Genomic DNA, 21983 nt, shown 5'->3' with positions numbered 1-21983 from the left:
TTATTGGTCTGCTGGAACATCCCTGGACAGAGAAACACGAGAATGAATTTGGCTTCTCAGGCACCAACCATCCTCTGTTCACCAGCAGTTTAGTTGCTGTAGGTATCACAACACATCAGTGACTTGGGGAATATTAAGTCAGTTCAAGAGGTTCAGAAAATAATTTCTCCAAGAGCACTCCAGTGGATGTGACTGCATTTCAAGCCAAAGTAAAGGCTTTTGAAGTAACAGAGACTTGAGAGGATCAGGTACCAGACTTTTTACCTTTTTCCTTCATAAGAAATGGCAAGACCATTTACATTATTAAAACTGTTATTATGAAGAAAACATATAAGCAAATGGACCTAAATGAAAATTCAACATACCTAATTTCCAAAAAATACCTAAGTTCCAATGTGCAGTTTTTTCAAGTTCTCTAAACTTGCATGTTATTTAAATTGTTTTAAAATGTTAACACAGAACAGTGAAAAAGCTTCTGAACGAGTATCTGGTAAAGTTCTCCATAATTTTATAAGGGACAGTGGAAAGGAGAGACTTACAAATGCACATTCTATTCTAAAAAGAAAACAAAATGCAATTTTGGCACAAAGCCTAAAGGAATCACAGCAGTAACAGGAACACAAAGTCTGACACTACCAAAAATTTCTTTTCCATTTCTCAACGTTTCCAGAAAAAACAAGCAGCTAACTGTGAGTGACATAATGCCAGCAACAAGCTCTCTCTTGGTTCCTTTTCTTTAATACTTGGTGCTTCTGCTCATAAGAGCTTACAAGTCTGCTCTTTCCACCTACCTTTGCTTTTAATGAGGCTGAATCCTTCCATGAGGTTTTCACTGGAACCAGAGACAAACACATCCAGCACACACTTCTCCCAGAACACCCAGGAGACAGAGGGCTGGCTAATGGACCCTCAGCCTGGGCTAGTGGTGCCTTAACTGGCAAGACAATTTAGGCAGGATCAGTTTTGATCTCACTTAAGCAAGGCTAGTGGGGGTGGATGGCAAAGAAACCATGCAAATATTTCTATTAATTAGTAATTAGCTAATATTAAACTACTTTGAGTATTAGAATACTTTTTCCTAATGAACTATGAATAAAAGCAGAAAATACCTTTGGGTTTTCTTTTTAGATTAAGACATGTCACACGCAAACTCTCTGCACAGTAACTTCAAATATCCAGGAGCCAACTAACCAGAAATCTTAAGCTTCAAATCTCTACTCTCTGACCATAAAAATGTTGGGATAAGAAAACAGCCTTTTGTACCAAAAAGAAATAAAGTCCCTTTCACAAGGATTCCATAAGCACATCTCAGTTTGCAAAATTCCATAAGTTTTATGCAAAGCAAATGTTTTTCAGTGACAGTTGTCATAAATTAACCTGAAACACTGGCCAAGGCAACTGCAAGTAAAGATTCTGAGTAGTGAATGAACTCAGAAAAATACTCAGGTAACTCAGATTTTACCCAGTTTCTTAACAGAACAGAACCAGGAATATTAAACACGAATCATAGAATGGATTGGGTTGGAAAAGACCTCCGAGCTCATCAAGTCCAACCCTTGGTCCAACTCCAGTCCCTTTACCAGATCATGGCACTCAGTGCCACGGCCAATCTCAGTTGAAAAACCTCCAGGGATGGTGAATCCACCCCCTCTCTGGGCAGCCCATTCCAATGCCTGAGCACTCTCTCTGCAAAGAAGTTTTTTCCTGCTCTCCAACTTCAATTTCCCCTGGCAGAGCTTGAGCCCATCGTGCCCCCTTGTCCTATGATGCACATCAGAACATCCCTGGGACAGTTACTTTTACTGTTTCCCCACATAAGCAAAGTATTTTTGTCTTCTTTCAAGTAAAAGGAATGCCAGCATCATCCAGCTCTCTGCTGAACAGATGAAGTGTTTTGTGCTCTGTTGCAGTTAATGGATTACAGGATTATTCAGAAAAAGAGACCAGTGTTATTTAACCACAAGAAATTAGTACGTGTTTAATGGTGTATGCTGCAACTTCCCAGTCTTTCCTCAACAGTGCCTGTTTGGATTTCAAGTTGCTGCAAGACTCAGATCACCAAAAGACAGGATTTCTACCTTAGAAAAGGTATAGACAATGGCACAGTTCCCTTCCTCACAGCCCAACAAACCCAAAGAGACACAGGCAGATGCAAAGCAGATGTTCTTGGTGTAGCATATAAATGTAATTGATATTTCCCTCGGGTATGTCCATATGAGGTGAGTGACTGACTTAGAGACAGGACAGTGCTGACTGGAAATCAGGCAAAGCCTGAACTCCTCTCAGTGTTTACATCAGGAAATCCCATTTTAATTTTGGCAGGTGATGCTGGAACAGGCCTGGGTTACATACATGTTTTCTCTCGGTGGCCTTCAGGGATTTTGCAGCATAGTAGAAGAGTTGGGTTCCACACAGTGCCACCCAGTACTTCGTCCAAGATGCCACCTGGGGAGAGAAGAGGAAAAACCAAAGTGCAATGATAAGTGGAATGTTCCAAACTCTGAGCTGGACAACAGGAGGCATCAACCTACAAGAACATGACAGCACTGCCTATCCAGCCAAGCCATCAGCCATGTCTCCAAAGCTGCTGTTTGTTATTCGTGCAGGAAAAATGGAGAAAGCAGAAAGAACATGTGCCTTTCCTCACTAATCTGAGAAAAATGTTCTGCATCTCACTCTGTACTTCCTGCAACCCCTGCTGAACACTTCACTGAATCAATCTGTCCCTTTTGGAAACTGTCATAAGGTATCCTCATGAATATGTTTTGATTTATAATTCATAATCAAGCATTAGCAGTGCAAATGCTCATGGTTATTATTATTGATTAATTGTTAGGATTTACTTACTGGTAAGGAAGACAAAACACAATCCTCTCTTTAAAGTCATCAGTAATTGTAGAAAATTTTATGCAGCTTTCCCTTCTCTCCTATTCCCTCGATTATGGGCACAGCCTCATAAACTGGATAAATGCACCAAACACAAGAATGAAAACTCAGCAGTGACCCTAAATCTCAATGAGCAAAGCAGAGGAGACCTCAGACACTGGAATTAGTTGCCCAATCACCATTTTACTACATTTAAAACTGGGCAAAGGAAGAAGGTGAGAAAATTAATTAAAAAAAATATCTTACTGTAGGTTTTTTGCCTTCTTTCAACAAAGTCTTCCTCCTGAGAACACCTTGAATAGTAACTGCTCCTGGATACAAATGAACAGCCAAATCTTCAGATTCTAGGGAGCTGAAAGGAGCACGTGAAGATTTGTGTGAAAAAGTATTTTTCCTAAAGTACTTTTCCAACCATTACCAAAATCTAATGCAAATACCTTAATTGTAATTTAGAAATGTCAACGTTTTATTTACTGGACTTCATTGCGGAAAAAGACTTTGGCTGTTACAAGGAATTGCTGTTGTGGAATTTACACTCACAAGCAAAAGTGATCAGAAAAACTAATTAGCCAAGCAGGTAATTCTTAATTAAAAAATTAAAACTCAAAAACACAACTGAAAGACAAGAACAATTAATTTTAAAGAGCAAACTTTTGAAGTGCATTTGTACAGTTGCTGTAGGTGTTAAACCTCTCCTTCAGCCCTCGCAGCAAAGATCGGAGTATTTTTTGGTTAGAAACACTGGAATCATCAGCACATCAAAACCAAAGCACAGCTCAAACATGCACAATCTTTTAAATTTCTGAAAGCAGGAGGGGTGGGCAGGACAAGGAATAAAGAGTAGAAACCCAAAGCACAGATTTAAGGTGTTTTAGTGCAATTTGTGCTCTCCTAATTGTCTGCCCTGTGCAGGATGTAAGAGCAATAGGCTGAAACAAATGCCAGGCACAGCACTGGGAGAAGAAAACTGAGCTTGATTAAAATTACAAAGCTGACTGGCTGAAAAACCATTTTCAGCCAGAGAAAGGTTACACCAGGAATCATTTCCTTAAATGTCAATCAGAGCACGTGGCTAAAGTGCTGAGCCAGCTGTCCAGAAAAGCCAAGATACTGAACAGCACCCAAAAATCATTTTGAACTAAGTCAGGATTTGCTGTTTCCTCCATCCTAATGTTGGGGAAATCTCCCAAACCTTCTCACTGCAGCACTTACTGAGGATGATGGTATGGAGACAGTTTTGGACACTGACAGATGTGAACATGAGTTTATTCAGTAGGAAAATGCTTGGTTCTTAACATGACAAAGGTTTCACAGTTCATGGCCATCTCTTTCCCAACTACAGTGCCTGCCATACAGCTGGATTTGAATTTGTACTTTAATTTGGCAGAATAATCACTTACATTACTCTGTCAGCTTGCAAATAATACTATATATAATAAATTGGGGGCAACTGGAATGTGTTCCTCATTTTAGGCATATCTCTGATTTCAGTGAAGAGGAGCAAAGAAATTCAATGCAGAAGTGCCAGCACAGAAAATCTGTGGAATGCCATCCATTAGCACCAGAATGTCCCCAGGGGAACTCCCAGCACTGCTCCACAGGGGCAGGCAGTGAAAAAGCCACCTGGCAAAACATCTTTAAGCCTTGATAGAAAGATCCCATGGTTCAGAATTTGGATTTGCAGACCAGGATGAACATAAGTCCTTATGGTGATACAGAGTAAGGCACAGGAAAGTTTTAAGTCTGAAGAAAAAGGTCTCTACCTTTATTTTGACATGTAAGTTAGAAAGGTAACATCAGAAAACACCCACTTAATTATGAAACCAAACCAAATCACCAACACCAGAGGGAAGGTTGGACACCTCTGTGTGCAGTGGGATTGTACCTGCTGGCCTTCATGTGGCCTCGATGGCCATTTCGTGACACTCTTGTCCCCGGACCGAGAGAATGGTACAACCTGTTCCTGTTGGATTCCATTATAAATTGTATGTATTACATATACTTTCATTCACACAAACAGCATGACTGCTAAAACAGCACAGAACTTTTCTGGTGTGCATATCACAAAGCCACTTCTTCCACATAAGAAAGAGAGGACAATTTTATTCAGCAAAATGCATGCAGGTATTCAGCAAAATACCACAGGTTTGGATTTCATCAGATGTTCCCTTTGTCAAAACTCACAATACTGAAGTGTTTTATTGGCACTGAAGAATAACACATCTCGAGAGCAAAGTCTGCATTCAGTTCTTAGATTAAATCAATGTAAACTGTACTATTAGTGTAAAACACTCATAAAATTTGTCTTTAAGCCTGACTTTAGGTGTTACTGAAACCAGTTCTTGCAGTTTCTGTGAGTATGCACACACACACACCAGCTGTTGGGCTGAGAGGAACCAAAAGCTCTGTCAAAATACACCTGACACTGTTTAAAACCCTGTTGTACCAAGTAATACTGAAATAAGCTCAGCAGTATTTCAGTTCTCCAGTTCTAAGCTTTCCACTTTAGCTGTAAGCTCCACATTTTGGAGTCCTATACCTGACCCAAACTGTTATCCCCAGCCAGGACTGGTGCTCAACACCTGCCTTTTGAACACTGCTTTGCTTCACTGCCCCTTGTTTTTCTGGATCAGACCCCTTACAATGGAGTGAATTCCATTAAGCCAACAGAAACATTGTTGAGACACTTGGTTCTCACTTCCTGGTTTTTTTAACCCATTTTTCTAGTTGCTTGTATTATGCTGAAAGAATGAAAACCAGCTCTAATTCTGCAGAAACAGGCAGCTATGTACAATCTTATGGGAATTATACAGGCAGAATCTCCTATTTAGTACAAATTTAAGTGTCTGCCACCCGTGAGAGGGGCTGCACATCAGCTGGGAAGCTGCTTATGCATGGACAGGGCAGGATTTCAGAATGGGAAACCTGAACAAGTGGCATTCCCATGTTTCAACCTGCACTCAGAGCAGCAGGCAAAACAGGCTTAAAGAGGAACACAGGAAAAGTCAGCAGCTTAAACAAAAAGAATAAGGGTCATTTCAGCTTTTCAAACCAGCTCTAACTACTGCCTTGGTTGCAAGAAGAATTATCAATAAGGTATTAATGAACTGCCATCTACTAATCTGTCCCAGAATTTGCCATCATTTGTTTCCCAACATACCTCTGAATTTAAGATTTTTCAAAATACATTCAAGATATAAGCAAATAAAACAATAATTAAAGAAAACTAGAACATGAGCTGTATATTTGTGTGTACATACGTTTTGCATGCAAATTAAATATGTTTCCCTCTTACCTTTAAGCTTGTTTTTAGCATAACAAGGAGGTTATTTCCCTTGGATTGCTGCTAGTTCAGGGAAATCTACTCAGAGACACTCAGGATGACAACCAGTGAGACTGCAGTGTCACTTTATACCCTGCCCTGAACAGGGTGGAACTGTCAGGACTTGGAATTTAAGTCCTTCCAGTAATTTTGATGAACCTGAAGGGACACCCCAATGCTGAAAGCTTTTTCTCAAGTTTCAGATTATGTTTCTGTTGCACTTAAAACCAATCAGTGACTCTCATTCCCATCCCTTCTGCATTCCACAGTTAAAAAGAGCAGGGGCAGAAAAACCAAGAATAGTTGTTACAGTTCCCTCTGTTACCTGGGGAATCTGTGTGTGGAAGAACTGGTTTCTTCCTCTTAAGGGTATGATGCAGATTTAAGCCTTCCTACCCAAAGATCCCGTTGCTAAATCACTGAGAAATACTGAATTTGCACTTGCACTGCATAGAAAGCAGTCACTAGGAACACTGGATGTATCCCAACTTTGCCAGAGCTGTTAATTCCAGACAATTAATGTCTCTCCCTCACTTAAAGGCAGTTTTAAAGAATGGAAACCCACTGTACAGACCAAAACTAGAGTCATCCTCTCTAGTTATCTTAAATTTCCACACTTGTATGTCAGTGTGTTAAATTCCAAAACGGGCTTCAGCATCTTATAAACCAAGGAACAGCCTCAAGGTTGACAGGAATTTCACACATGGTGTTTGGAATCCCTCTCCCTGGGATCATTTACACACGTAACTTCCAACAGGGTTCTCAAAGAGCTCTCTCAGGAAAGTATGGAAGGCAAGTGGAAGTTGGAGGAGGAATCTCCTGACTTAATTGTTTGACATGGAGCAAACCTTTTAACTGTGAGAGTCTGGGCCTGCCAGTTCTCATCAGCACAGGGATGAAAACCCTCTGCTTTGTCTGACAAGCCCACACAACTTCTCTGAAGGATGTTCCTGTCAGACGAAATCTAACTCAAGTTTTTAGTTTCTTGTGCTAAAAGCACTCAGCTCACCATTTTGTCTAAAGCTTTCCATGTAACTTTATCTTTGAGAAATAACTTGAATAATTCCATAAGGCAGCAGGGAAGGAAAAGAAAGAAACCTTTTGAATGCTGCAGCCCCCAAGTCTGAGACTTCCCTTCTGACCCCATTTTCTCTCTACGCTCCAGTGGAATGTTCCCACTGATTACCTGCTGGAATCATAAAGGGCCTTTCCTCATGCATGTATCCATATTTATGGCATGAGACATCCAAGAGTTCACCTTTGGCACAGAGAAATTTTCAAAGACTTCTTCCAAAATTAACACAGAACTTTAACTGCTTTGGTGACTTCAAGCAGAGTGGAAGGTTTGTGATAACAGTTACCAACTATAAAGTTCTTGGACAAAAATTCCTACTAACAATGTCAAAGCATGGTAGGAAAAGTCATCCACAGCAACTCTGAACTGATGGATTACCTGAAACTGTTGATTTACTGTGCAACTTCCTCAGCTGTGGGAAGGGGAATATTCCACCTTCTTCTGTATTGAACTACAGCTGTTGGTCTTTCTCCAGTTCTCAAATATAACATGGGAAAGGACTTACATGGTCAATGTCACCTGAGCCTTTGAAGGTGATGGATGAGGAACAACATGTTAATTCTGGATCACAGATATGAGCAAGGGGCACTTCTGTGTTTTCCTGGGTAACACTTAGGCAAGTGACAATGGAGTGCAAAGCAGAGACCAAAGAGGTGCCCTGTCAATGCAGGAGAGCAAAGGGATCACGAATGGATGAAATGTCTCGGGAAGTGACAGTGAAAACCAGATGGGTCAGATGAACAGCACACACAGGGTATCCACATACATAAAAATGCTTTTGGGTCTAATGGTTCTCTGGCTGAGCTACGTAAAGAATGTGTGCAAAGAGTAAACACCCATTAGATAAAAGCACTGTTAGCTACTGGTGAGCAGAAGGTACCTCTCTGCTGCTTTCACAGATCCAGTGAACTTCCTACAGTTTTTAATGTTCTTACATACAGAAGATCTCTAGATCACTAAAATAAAGCATCATGTTCAGGACTGAGTGAGACTGTAGGCAACAATGTGAATGAACACTGGTTTTATTTACCTTTCAAATGCTGGCCAGGAAGTCTCTTCACTGAGTTCAGAACCATCACTGCTACCTAGGAAAAGAGAATGAATGACACTTTATTCCATCATCTGCAATTGATCCATTTCAATGATGTCTCTTTCTCACCACAGTATTTGAAATTAAATGTGTAAAAATAATTCAATAAAGTATTACAAGAAAATACTTTGTAATTTGCTTCAGGAATTTCCTATAAACCAAGGCAGAGATGTGAAGGGACAAGGTCTAGCCGCACATGGAGAAGCTGAAGAAAAGGAGCACTATTAAGTGGGGAAGGCATTTACAAAATTTAAAGAACACCATAAGTGAAGATTTGTCTGATTAACACAACAAGCACTTAAAAAGAAAGGTCACTTATTGAAATAATTCCTTATGAACTCATACATGGTCATAACACTGAGGTGCAAATTCACTGCTGAGCCTCCAATACATGATCTGAGAAGCCTTACAATGCTTTTTGAAGCTCTCCCACTTACTCTTATCAGATCACAATGGCATTGTTTCCTTCTGTGATTTGTAAACTAACCCAATGTGACCACAAGTATTTTATTTTAAACACTGACAGCAGAGGAAAATCACAAAATCCAAATATCTGACACATCCATCCTGGCAGGCCTACAAGTAACACAGCAACTTTACAATTACAGTAAATCCCATTAGCCTGAAACAGAGTATTTAAGTACAGATACAAGGTAAGTGTTACCTGTAATGTTGTTAAAATCAGTAAATATATATCAGTATAGAAATACTGTTAGCAGAACTCAGTAGCTTCAGTTACTAACACAATGTTCAAGGGAAAAATTTACAGTTCTTTTCAGACAAACCAAAAACCAAACAAATAACAAAATCCAAATCAATGCACCTTACTTAAGAGTTCTCTTGGAGAAGGAGCAGCTGAGAATAGGAACAAGTTCCCTGTAATTTTACACAGAAAATCAGCAGGGAGAATTGGTGCCCTGAAGAATAATGTGCACAAAGTAAGTCTGGATATTCACTGAGTAAACACAGCATAAACATGAAGGCAATAAAGAGTCACACACAGCAGGAGTAATTCCAGCCAAGAGCCATGAAAATCTCAGCATGGACTGAAGTTTTCTCTGTGCAAAATCCAAGAGAAAAGACATGCCTTTATCTGTCAGCCAACTCAACTGAGATGCCCCTTTTGCAAACATGAGCTCAACATCCTCCTGCTAACATCATCTCCAAGGGATACCAGATAACTTGGTCTCAGCTTATTCTGAATTTTTCCCAAAGGAAAGTCCTACCCTGGTTCATACCAACACTACAGTAAAAGAGATTTGTGTAGTGGAAGATGCCAAGAGACACAGAAGGGATGTTTCTGTGGAGTTCCTGGCTCCTGAGTTGGGCATAAAGGGCTACAAGGAGGGAATTAAAACATTCAACAAGTAACCTATTCAGGTGGAGCCTGATGGTACAGCAGAAGTCTTTGCAAAGTTCCTGAACAATACTCATCATTTCCTGGGGGAAAAAACTGTCACTTCATATTTTCAATGTCAGAGTGAGAAACTCAGTGATTTGTTTGCCCCTAACAGAACCACAAGCTGCATTGTCTATAAGGCTACACACAAAGTCTCCTCAAATAAGTCAGTCATACAGACTGGGGATGGAGAGACAGAATCAGAGGTAATAATTCAGAGACAACGTTAAGAAGGTATTTGGGGTAAGACCTCCCATAGGAAGGGAGGTTTCAACTCGCATATGAAAGAAGTTTTCCTTGCACATAATTGAGATTTCCCCTGTGGCTACTTGGAGCAATCTGTGCTGCAGAATGGTGCAGCAATTCCTGTTGAGCCATTCAGCCAACACTGAGGGTATCAGGGACACTGAGAATCTTATTTATTTCCTTATTAGTTCTTAGATTTAGCTTTACACTAACAAGAAGTGCCACTTCAATATAACTAGAGCTCAACTTAATTGAGACTGTGAAACAAACCCACACAATTAAAATCCCCTAGTAGTAATTCTTTATATTTAAAGGAGGCTGATAGATGAAAATTCTTCCAAAAATTACATGTTGATGGTAACTGTCTTGGCTTGCCTAAAAAAGTTATAATTCAATTGCTGTGCTAAGTACACTAAAGAAAGATTTAAAAGCTACTGCTGCTTTCTAAGAATGCCAAACAACCTAAAGGGAGAGCTGAAATGTCATCTATCAACGTGACAACCTTTGCTACAGTATCAATATGATTAGAAAATACAAGTTAATTTGGGTGCTTTGTGCACAAAAAGTTTCACTTAAATCTATAAAGAAATTGCCAATTACACTTTTAAAAGCAATGTCAGTTTGTACCAAACTTGGGCCAAACATCACAGCTGGTGATTTAACATTTATATTGATGCCTACACAGGTTACAAAAAATTGTCACAAAAACCTGGAAAAGGTTGAATTTTAGCATTTGAATATCCCTCTAACACCCACATGGAGTATCTCCAGATTCTAAAAAACTCTAGGAGGTATTTTGCACAACAGAAGTTCTGATACTAAAAAACCCCTTTCCTGAAGAGCAAAAGAATATAAAATACACCCCTCCTTCCAAAACAAAACAGAGGTAAAAGGGACTGTTTTAAACTTAAAAAAAGTTAGATGTCTAGCCAAGCTCTGTTTAAACATTAAGAGCACTATTTGACTGTCACCTCAACTGGAAATATTTCATTCATTCAGTACTCTAAAAATATATCACCTTCTTAAATTCTTCTCAAGTATGTACTCAGTATTTAAGTTTTTCCAACAACCCTGAGCAAGCCTTCAGGTTAAACTTCATAACAAAGTAGAAGTCCTTTCTATGGATGTACTAAACAAGATTTGGCTTCATGTAAGAAGCCACACCACAAGCCACTGTTTTCCTGGTTTTCTTCATTGCTCATACAATTTAACAACTCTTGTGCAGGATTTAAAAAATAAAGAAGTATCTGGGTTGTGTTTATCTTCACTCCTTAACACAAAGGCTTTCTCCCAGTTTAGCCAAACTGGCAAAATGGAGTTTTTAGCTGACTGTGCTGGTGATTATCTGAGAAGGTTCAGGACTGTTTATGGAGCTCCAGCACTGCAGCCCAGTTCTAAAGGGAATTTCTGTTCCCATTTGTGGATGTGCACATGCACTGCCTGTGCTCCAGCCACACAAACAGCCTGAGGTTCCCAGTTATATCCCAGGGAATGCCTACACTATTCCACAGCCATTCCCTGGTCACAGCATCCTCTCACTGCCCCAAGTCTGGGGATACTGAACACTTAACACAGGCTTCCTTTATCCAGAAGTCAGTCCCCAAAGTTAAACAGGTGTTAATATAAACAAACCAACCCCAAGGAGTTTCAAAAGTATTCAGACTAAAAATTCTTTCCCCTTCCCAAATCTGTCATCGACACTCTCTTGGCTCCAGCTACACAGTGTTTGTTTCCAGGGCTGGTGACTGCCCTGAGAGAGCCTGAAATTGTAGTGGGAAAACACAAAAAATTGCTGAAAGCCCCTGAACACCAATGGCTGCAACACAACACAGCCCAGAGAACACCACGGAGAGGGGCTCTATGGCCCAAGAGTTCTGTTCTGCTTTGTTGGGTTCATGACCATACTGAAAATCCTCATCTATAGTTTATTACTGTTTAATACTGTGAAGTTCAAGTAGCTCAGCTCTGGCTCCTCCTGAATCAGGAATCACAGAATCATAGAACAGATTGGGTTGGAAAAGACCTCCAAGATCATCAACTCTTGGTTGAACTCCAGGAAGGATGGTGGGGAGGCTCCAGCAGTGCCACAGCAGAGAGTGGGCAGAAACTTTTAATACCACCAGTGATAATGAGTTTCATTGTGAAAAACTAACAGAAGCAAATAATCCAATGGATAGGGATGGGGCAGAAATGGGTTGTACAGCTGCATTAACTGCAACACACCCAGGGCACAAGCCTTGGACCTAACAGTACTAATAAGGATTGAGGAAGAACTGGACTGCTAAAATATATCCCTTTCCTCCTCTCAAACCAAGGCACCTACATGTGCATTTTAATCTCTAATATTATACAGCTCTTTTATTTACCTTTTCACTAATGAAATAATTCATGACAGCAAACCAGGGTATCCACATGTAGGGCAAGAGACAGGCTTCTACATACCCAAGAAATCCCAACATATTCTGCCTGAAACCCTACCCAAACTTTGACCTGATGACTCAGTGTCCTAAACACCAAACTACAGGGTGAGGAATCAAACAAACACTGGCTGTGCAGAGGCCTTCCCTACTGCATAGGCTGCCAAAAGCCCTGAAAGTAAATGCACACACTGTATATCTACACCTATCCTTCATTTATTTAAAGAGAAATATAATCCCTTGAAGAATTCAGCAACTTCGAGGCGGTGACTTAACAGAGGAATTCATTAAAATGCTGATATTCTTGAATGCATTTCATGCCAGTTTAGGTTTGGAAATGTAATGTTCTTACAAAGGCACTTTCTTACATTAGTTCACACTGATTTAAAATACCTTGCTTTGACTCTGCAACATTAACTCCTCTGATTGCATTAGTACAAAGGCTAAAGTTATTTTCAGATGATTGCAACAAAGCAAATGTTCAAGAGCCTTAGTTTTTCCAAAGCTTCCATTCTTGTAATTGTAGATCAGGAAAAATAAGTGAAAAAAGAAATAAATAGTTTGAGAAAGAAAACACTCCGAAGTTAGAATAGAATTTGCCTCCAACACTGCTACAAACACAATCCATAACTGTTTTCTTTGAATTTTTGAGCACCTAAAGTTGCACTCTCAATTTCAGCAGAGTATTTCTGTGTTCACACCCTGAGACACCTTTCATTAAGCAGCACACGTGAGACAGCACTCTTATAAAAACAACCTCCTTAGCAAAATGACTTTTCATCCTGTAGGTTTGGGGCTGTAAGAGGAGAAAAGCCACCCAGAAAGAATATATGAAGAGGGGCCTGTTTTACACTGTACTTCTACAGAATTATCTGAACAATTAGCCACTGTAAACAAACTCAGCTTGAAAAAGAAATTCAGCAATACAGCAGAGCTAAAGTGTAAGAGACTGTAGAAATCCAAAGTTTCTGAGAACATTAATGAAACAATCTGAATATTGCTGCAAAGATACTTATGAGAACACTTAAGCAATACAGAAATACTTAAAAAGTATAAGAAAATTGGGAAGTGTTAGAAAATCATGTATACTTAGGAAAAAAAGTAATGAAATAAAGGAAGTTTGTGCTATTTCTGAGTGGAACCACAATCTAGTAAAAGGATCTTAATTTATCCTACTTTTAGCTGAGGAGGTGACAGCAGGCAAATACAGGCAGGAGAACAGGTGGGGAGAGCGTGCAGGTGGTTCCCTGAACCCAGCCAAGAGCAATGCTTAGAGCTCAGAAGGGCAGGAGTGTACATGGTGACGCCATCCAAATGCAGTGACGTCATCCAAACACAGTGACGTCACCCAAACACAGTGACCTCATCCACAGTGACCTCATCCAGATGCAGTGACGTCACCCAAACGCAGCGACGTCACCCAAACAGCCATTGCATAACAAAACCACTTTGCAGCTTTAGGACTTACTGATAGCAAGGGGTGGGGGATCTCAATGAACTTTCCATGCAAAGTAAAAGCATCTATCCCAATTGACTGGAAGCAGATATTCTGCACTGTCTGCACAAAACAGTCATTTTCAGCACTATTCACCTGTCTATTTTCATGTGTCGTCTCTCAAAGTCCCTTTGCACTCAAAGTGGGGTTTTAAGGACTCGAGTTACATAACCTCTTTTTAGCCACCCACCTAAGAATGAGATGAATCACAACCTTGCAGACCTTAATTCTCTCTGTGATTATAAAGAACTCTGATTATCACCAGCTCAAATGCAACTACATTATGAACACCTAAAATGTACAAGGGACTATTTCCTCTTGTTACATTCCTGAATTCAGGAGAACATTTCCCATCTGATACTGTATAAAGGAGTGGACAAGTGTTTCTTCCTGTAATTAGGATAGCCCTGGTACTGCTGGAAAAAGATTTCTCCCTTCTGTCAGCTAACAAGCACCTATGTTAAAAAGGAAGATGGCAACAGAACCAGATGTGCATCTCCCTCACTCCAGCACAACACACAACCATCAGCCCCATGGCTCTAGGAACAAGAAATGTTTTGACGCGAGCACAAGAAATTAACACAAAAGGGGCTTTAATATTTTTTGAGCTCTCTTTTTTTTTAACAGATTGATTTAAATGTACACAATCAGCCTCCAATCCCTGAAATGAATAAAATAACCTGACAAAGGTTTCTGACTTTGGCTGCCATGTCACAGATCACAGAATCATAAAATCAATTGGGTTGGAAAAGCCCTCCAAGATCATCAAGTCCAACCCTTGGTCCAACTCCATTCCCTTTACCAGATCATGGCACTCAGTGCCATGTCCATGGGCCTGTTTTCAGCATATCCCACACTGGGCTCACTTTCTGCACTGCTGCTGCTTTAGGAATCACTCATTGCAATGAAAAACACCCACTTAGCACACCCTTCATGTCTGAAAGATTAAATGATGTAAAAATTCTGCTATTCTCTGCACCCTTCCCAGAATGGACCCTCAGTCTTTCCCAGCACAACACAAAGTAGTCCATTATCCCCTGAATGTGTGTTTTCACTTCAGAGACACACACTGCTGGATTCCCATGGACACTGTTGTTACATTGCTGCTGTTCTGACACTTAGCACAGAGGCAGATTATATCAGATCCTCCAGTATCAAAGGTCTGAACACCTCCAAGCCCTCAAGACACAAGAGTGATTTAAAGGACTATTACAGTCATCTTTAGAGCCACATTCAAGGTGCTGGCACAGCAGAAACTCTGCCCATGTTTTGAAGAGGGATCATTTATCCAAAAAGTTAAGTCCTATATAGGCTTATATGTAAAAAAGGTAGTCCTGTTTCTAGAGCAAGAGGTTTAAATCCACATTTATGGGCAAGGTGAGGAATAACACTCTTTTCAGTACACACATTCAGAAGACATTTTCCTGACCATCTTTTGAAGTTGTGCAGTAGAACACCATAAACCTCCTCTCTGCTGCAGTGACTGTACTATTTCCAAGTCCTGAGTAAACAGACTACTTCAAACATGATGGAGGAACTCAGCAGCTTCAATCAACTTCCTTAAATCCTGCTGAGGCAGCAGCACAGAATGCCAGGCAACTTACATTTCCAAGAATTCTGCAGTAATAGATACTGCAAACCTCCAAAACTTATTTCTTCCCCCATATGTATTTCTAGCACCTATACCAATCTTTTGTGTCATTGAAATTTTCATAATCAAGAAGCAACAAAAATTATAATGCTGCTAGAGTGTGGAAATAGTGACAAAACTGAATTATGGGGAGGCTGGAGGGGGAAGAGAAAGGGAGAGGGGAAGTTTTACCACAAATGCTCACCTTGCACAAAATGCACAAGGGTGCTGTTTGACAAGTCATTTATACAAGTCTTATAAAGTGGCAACTTTGTTCCAGCAGCATCAAATCACTAAGGTCATGCCTGAGCTAGAGAAGAGAATTGAGAAATTCAGAGATGAGACGAAGCAGGAAGTTCCTGTATTCTCCAAAACACTTGGATGGTGATTGGGTCTCTCCTGTACCTCATGAAAAACTGCCTGTCAGCTCTGACAAACCTTTCCTGCTAGGCTCTAATGGAGGTGAAGAAATAATCTACCCTGGAAAAAAGGATCAACTGCAGAGGGTTTCTTAGATATTTAGAGAGAAAACATCAGTAAATCACTGCCTTGAGAAAAGGGCAATGCCACAACTCAACAAAGGTGACAACCACTTGGTCTAATTCCACAGATACACCTATTACTTCTTTTTAAATTTATTGTCTCTAGATATTTGTCTTTTTCCACATGAAATACTTAACGTTTTCTCAGGATATGCCCTTCTGCTCAAGGAAATAGATGTAGAGCTCCTGAGAACAGAATAATCTGAAAATATGTGACCTTGCTTCTCTCCATGAAGACTAAAAACCGAAACTGTTTTTTAAAATCAAGTTCTCCAGTGAAATGCATAACACCACAAAATTTTTTTATTATCATAAATGAATAAAAACTGGACACCATTGAATTCTAACAAGCTAATAAATCTGAGAAAATGGATTGTTATAGAGCCTCCATTTCCCAGCCCTGCCTGCAAATGGGTGGATCTGAGAGATACTTGTCCTGCTATTCCTTCCCTTTAAGAATCTGTGCATAACAGGAAAAAAAGAGCATCTCCTGTTACATAAGGAACTCAGGAAGCAGAGGTTCCCAAAAAATAATACCACTCTAAATACACAAAAGTAAATAACTTACCAAAATTTAGTAGACTCTGACATTCTGAGGTATATGAAAGTTAGATTTCTATCTACTCCTGCCCAAGTCAGAAGTATGTATAAATTATGCTGTTGAAACTATCAGCAATTCACAGTTCTCACTGTGACTGTCAATATTGATTTGATTGTTCTCACTGTCAAGTGAATATGACATTAGCAATAGAAATCCTACTGTAATACATTTTAAACTTGGAATGATTTAGGGGGGAAAAAAGAGAATAGAAAAATCATGCCCTGCACTTCCTTCCACCTCCATCAAGGAACAAAAGGTTGTATCATAAAAGGGGACAGAAATAAAAAACAATGTGCTTTTTTATTTATTTCATGCTGTACAAATTATGCCACCTTCCTCCACCTGTAACTACCTGAAAGGAGGTTGTAGCCAGGTGGGGGGTTGGTCTCTTCTCCCAGGCACTCAGCAATAGGACAAGAGGGCAGGGGCTTAAACTCTGCCAGGGGAGGTTTAGGTTGGATATCAGGAAAATATTTACAGAGAGAGTGCTCAGGCACTGGAATGGGCTGCCCAGGGAGGTGGTGGATTCTCCAACCCTGGAGGTTCTTAAGGTGATACTGGACGTGGCACTGAGTGCCATGATCTGGTAATCAAAGTGGGGTTGGATCAAGGGTTGGACTTGATGATCTTGGAGGTCTCTTCCAACCCAACTGATTCTATGATTCTGTGATCTCAGATTTGTCCTAAACCAGAATGAATACTTTAGAACAATTCAGCTGCAGGTACAATCCCCAAGTAATCGTGCTAAGGTGTTTATGAAGAGGGCACATACTCAGGGGTGTTTGCAGCCCCTACCTATGGAAATGCCGCTGGACAGGGTGGAGCTCTCGGCCTGCCCTCGGGATGGCACATGGGGCTCCATCACACTGTCGTCCAGGAGGTGCCGCGGCCCCGCGTTGGGGAACGTCGCGCTCTTGAACTCGGCTGTGTTCATTTTGTGGATGAAACTGGAACGAACAAGGACACAGCTGTTATAGCCTGATCTCTGACACCTTTCAGGAGCTGCCTGAACACCCTGAAGGACTCCATGCAGTGTGTTCCCAATGCCACATGAAATCATGGCCAAGTCACGTGCACAAACTATTACCTACAGGAGCTGCTGGTTTTAAACTGCACTGTTCTCATGTACCAAAGAGAAACTCAGGATTACCTTAACAATTACTTTCAGTATCCTAAGGCATTTCTGTCTTCCTGTAACACGTAATTAAACTGTAGAATTGCATTCTAGCTCATTAAAGATAAAATCACACAATAGAAGTTGACCCTGAGATTAGCTCAGTTGGTTAAAACTTGGTTGTAATAATGCCAAGGTCATGGGTTCAATCCCCTGTGTGGGCCATTGACTTAAGAGCTGGACTCGATGATCCTTGTGGGTCCCTTCAACTCAGAACAGTCTGTGTGATTGTGCGTGTCAAAGTCTGTTTGATAGCTGCAATCTTGCATTTTGAAAAGATGACAATGAAGTGGTGACATAACGATCAAGATACTAATTAGAAGCAATCCTACATGGAAAAATTCGCAGCCACTGCTACACAAAGTTATATCAAAGTCTACAAAGGTCTCCCCATAAAAATACCAGTAAAGTAGTTATTTAAAAGTTATTTGAAAGAATTACACAGGCATTGAGTTGTTAAAAGTGATAGTTTTGTCATTCAGAGAGCCATTCTGGTTAATCCATTAGCTAGTCTTATTGTCAAAACTTCAGGCTTCCTATTTTGACTAATTCTCTTGGATTGGGATACCCCCATTACAGTTCTGAGCTTGCTCCCTGGCCACAAACGGGTCTGTAAGTGAAGTATTGTGTACAAACCATGCCACTTTTTAAAGGCACAGCTTTTATAAGAGAACATGACACATCACAAAGCTTAGGATTTGCAGGTTAAACAGAATGCTGACTTGTATCCCAGACTGTGACACTTCCTGTGTCCGTGGGGAATGAGGTTCCGAGGAGAAGGGGGTGTTGGTGGCAGCAAAGCTCCTTCAGCTGCAACGTTTTTCCGTCCGCTTTGTGGAGAAGCTCCGACTTCAGAGCCTGGGAAGGAAAAACACGTTACTGCTGAGTCACTTCAGAATTCCTGTCAAGGCTACTTCCCAGAAACACATGGAAAAGTTGCACAGAACTTCCTAAACTCAATTTATAAGGGAAAACCTGCAATAAAACTCCCTCATACACTGATAATTAAACCCCCTGAACTTTAGGGATTTTGCACAGGATTAAAACCAAACACACTCAGTTCAAACAGACCATCCAGGTACAAATATTTTTTAAGTCCTAAAGCTTGTTGCATTTGCTCCACTGGCATTGGACACATCCCACTGATTCAAACTCCTGCCTTCTGCACTTCTGGCATTGACCAGGAAGAATGTCCCCTTTTGGAAGCATATTACGCCATGAAAAGTTTAGATGAAGGCCCTTCTGTCTAGACACAACAAAGAATGAATATTTAATAGCTCTTCACCCCAAATGACACCAACAAGTGAGTGCCACAATACATACAAGAACCTAAAAAAATGACTCAATTCCTTCTTTACAGATCACCTTTAGACTTTTTATTACAAATATACAGTGTTTAAACTTCACACTTCTTTATTAGCCCCAGGCAAATATTTTCCACAGTCACAAAAAATAATGCACAGGACAACCTCAAGTCTTCTCACATTTGTTAAGCATTTACCTACTAAATCTTCTCTGGAAGCAGCAGAGTGGGGGGTGCTGGTCCCTGGTTCTATCTTTAATGAAAGTCTGCATTGAAGAAACATTAAAAATTACTTTATCAGGGAATAGAAATGCAAGCTTGTGAAAAAGTATGTTTGAAATTTACAACTGAAAGCTGCCTGCCTCTAACTATTGTGAGAAATACCAGGAAGTTAATACAAACTGTGCAGAGTTACCTTTAGCACACACTATTTCCACACTTGATTTTTCCTGCCTATTGCTTTGGTCCGTACAGGCCAGGCCAGGTTTGCAGCACCACCAGGACCTCCCTGGCCCAGGGACCTCTGGCAGATACATAAACTCAGCCATGACTTTGCTACTTCAGCATAAAACCTGGGAAGAATAAAATAATGCACAACTGCTCCCCCCACCTTGACTAGAATATTTATTCCTGGCAGTGTATTCTGAATTTTTCTTTAAAGTCTACCATGCCAAGCCAAGCCTTTTGTCTTTACTGGTGCAAAAGCCAAAATCCTTTTGTGTCTTGGAAAATACATTATCAACTTGATTGCATCCATAATTCAAGCTTTTTGTGTAACAGGCACTTTTTAATGCCATTTCCAACAGTCCCACAAAGAAGGCAGACTCCAGGAGCAGAGAACTCCAGGAAGATCAAGTGCATCTTGTCCACACAGTTTCCAGAACTAAAACTCTTGGAAATCAGCAAGGCTGAAAAAGCATCTACTTCATTGTGGGAAAACAAATTTGAAGTTTGACAGCGCCTACTGACCCTCCTATATTGTTATGAATTACTAATAATTCATAACAATTTTAAACTTTTTAAAAAATGAAATTCTTTATTTTTTTAAATAAAATGCACGTATTCAAGCCACAATGGCTGGTTTCTAATTTCAGCCTCTTTGCTGACAGACACCTTAGAGGATAAAGCGTAGATCAGTCACTTATAGTAAGAACAGTTCTTCAAAATATGGTCCTTGACCATAAAAACATTCAGGTTTGGAGACACACAAAACCCACCGGTGTAAAAGCCCCTCCTGATTTATGTGCCATTGCCTCCATTCCTTTCCCTACTATCAAAACATGGATTGCACAGGATGAAGAGACTGTAGCTCCCTCATCAGTAAAATTCCCACTGGTAGTGGGTCCTGCCTCATGCAGGTGGAGCGTGGAATTCATGACAACGTCACTGGGAAGCACAGGATGGGAATGGGTGGGAACCTCCTCAAGCAGATCAGCCAATTAACAAAAACTTCCTTCACAGGCAGCAATTTGCTTGAGGGCCTTTCCTATCCTCAGGGCTACTTCCTGCCTTCTGGCAGAGATCTCCCTCCCTCCCTTTTGTTGGATGCCAAGCCACTTAATACAGTAACCTGTTAATTAAGGAAGTAGAAACCTCAGGTGGGAGCCGGGAGGAATAGGCAGAGACAGAGATGGACAGCAAGCTGCCTCTCAAAAATCAAGTGCTTACATTTTGCTCAGAGTGTATAACCTAATCAAAGAGGAAAATATAAAATGAAATATATCTGGAAGTGAAAGGCTTAAGTCACCCTCAGTAAAAATCTGGGACTGGATGCATGGATGTCGTTGTTCTGATGGAGGATGGTAATAAGCCATCTCCAGTCGTGGGATCCATCCCCAGTTATGGGATTCGTCCCACTCACTGAACGGTGTCACAGGTTAGCCAGATGTACAGAGTCTCTGTCAGAAGACTAAACAGAGCTGAAAGCAAGGGCTTGGTCCAGTCTGGCATAGAAAAGGAAGCAGATAAGCCATCCAGCATGTGGAAAAGAGCCTTGAGCACAGGATCCTGCTGGAAGCTCAACTACTTGCAACTGGTTCATTTGAGCTGCATGGTTTGTGTTGGAAGGGACCTTAATCTCATTCCATCCCCCTGCCATGGACAGGGACGCCTATATAATACAATACAATCCCCCAATACAAGTGCAATCTTACAAGTCACAGGCTTTGTGTTAGAGAAGTTATTTTGTTATGAATTACAGTCACTTATAGCACTTTGTACTTACTTGTAGTTGTCATCTTCTACAAACTTCTGTAGTTCTTCTATGTACTGCACCGAGTTTAGGTATTTTTGGACATGAGGCAACATAGGAATATCTGGAGAACAGACGAGAGTCATTATCACTGCACCACTCATTGGTAAGCAATCTTCCAGAAGTACTTAAACAGATTCAGATCTCCTGACTTTATGTGAGATGATGGTACAAACTACAGTCCCTGGTGATACTGAAATTTTAGAACTTCATAGCAAGTCTCATGTGCTGAGCTGACAGTCCCCACCTCCACAAACCCCAGAGCACACGTCAGGGAAAAGTAAGACAACATCCCAGGCCAAACTGAAGGCCCAAAGCTGGAATGTAGAGAGCTCTATCTGAGGGCTCCTTCAAAGCACATATTCTCTTGATACTGAGTTTTCAGGGAAGCCACAGCCCTGTGCTACTTCACATTCCAACACTGCAAAAGCAGCCTTATGACTTTATTAGAATGTGAAGTGACTGTGAGGAAGACCTTTGAAGAAAAAATACATTATCTGATACAGGAACAAAACTACAAATGTCCATAAGACAAGCTGAATGTATTCTAAC

General features: G+C 40.6%; 1 protein-coding gene across 5 annotated transcripts in view; it reads right to left on the bottom strand.

The window, feature by feature from the left end:
- The window catches only part of RALGPS2 (Ral GEF with PH domain and SH3 binding motif 2), a 116168-nt gene that overhangs the window by 10468 nt on the left and 83717 nt on the right, over positions 1-21983 (bottom strand). For 4 of the 5 annotated variants that reach the window (XM_071564608.1, XM_071564606.1, XM_071564607.1 and 1 more), the window contains 8 exons: positions 21405-21495; positions 19379-19446; positions 18600-18735; positions 17499-17650; positions 8314-8368; positions 4772-4849; positions 3133-3238; positions 2353-2445 (listed from right to left, as the gene is read on the bottom strand). In XM_071564608.1, the coding sequence (XP_071420709.1) occupies positions 2353-2445; positions 3133-3238; positions 4772-4849; positions 8314-8368; positions 17499-17650; positions 18600-18735; positions 19379-19446; positions 21405-21495 (779 nt within the window). The remainder of the gene's footprint in view (positions 1-2352; positions 2446-3132; positions 3239-4771; positions 4850-8313; positions 8369-17498; positions 17651-18599; positions 18736-19378; positions 19447-21404; positions 21496-21983) is intronic. The other variant, XM_071564610.1, reaches the window with a different exon arrangement.

The sequence above is a fragment of the Pithys albifrons genome, chromosome 10, assembly GCF_047495875.1.
Source record: "Pithys albifrons albifrons isolate INPA30051 chromosome 10, PitAlb_v1, whole genome shotgun sequence".
Lineage (NCBI taxonomy): Eukaryota > Metazoa > Chordata > Aves > Passeriformes > Thamnophilidae > Pithys > Pithys albifrons.
This window is presented reverse-complemented; position numbering and strand designations above follow the sequence as displayed.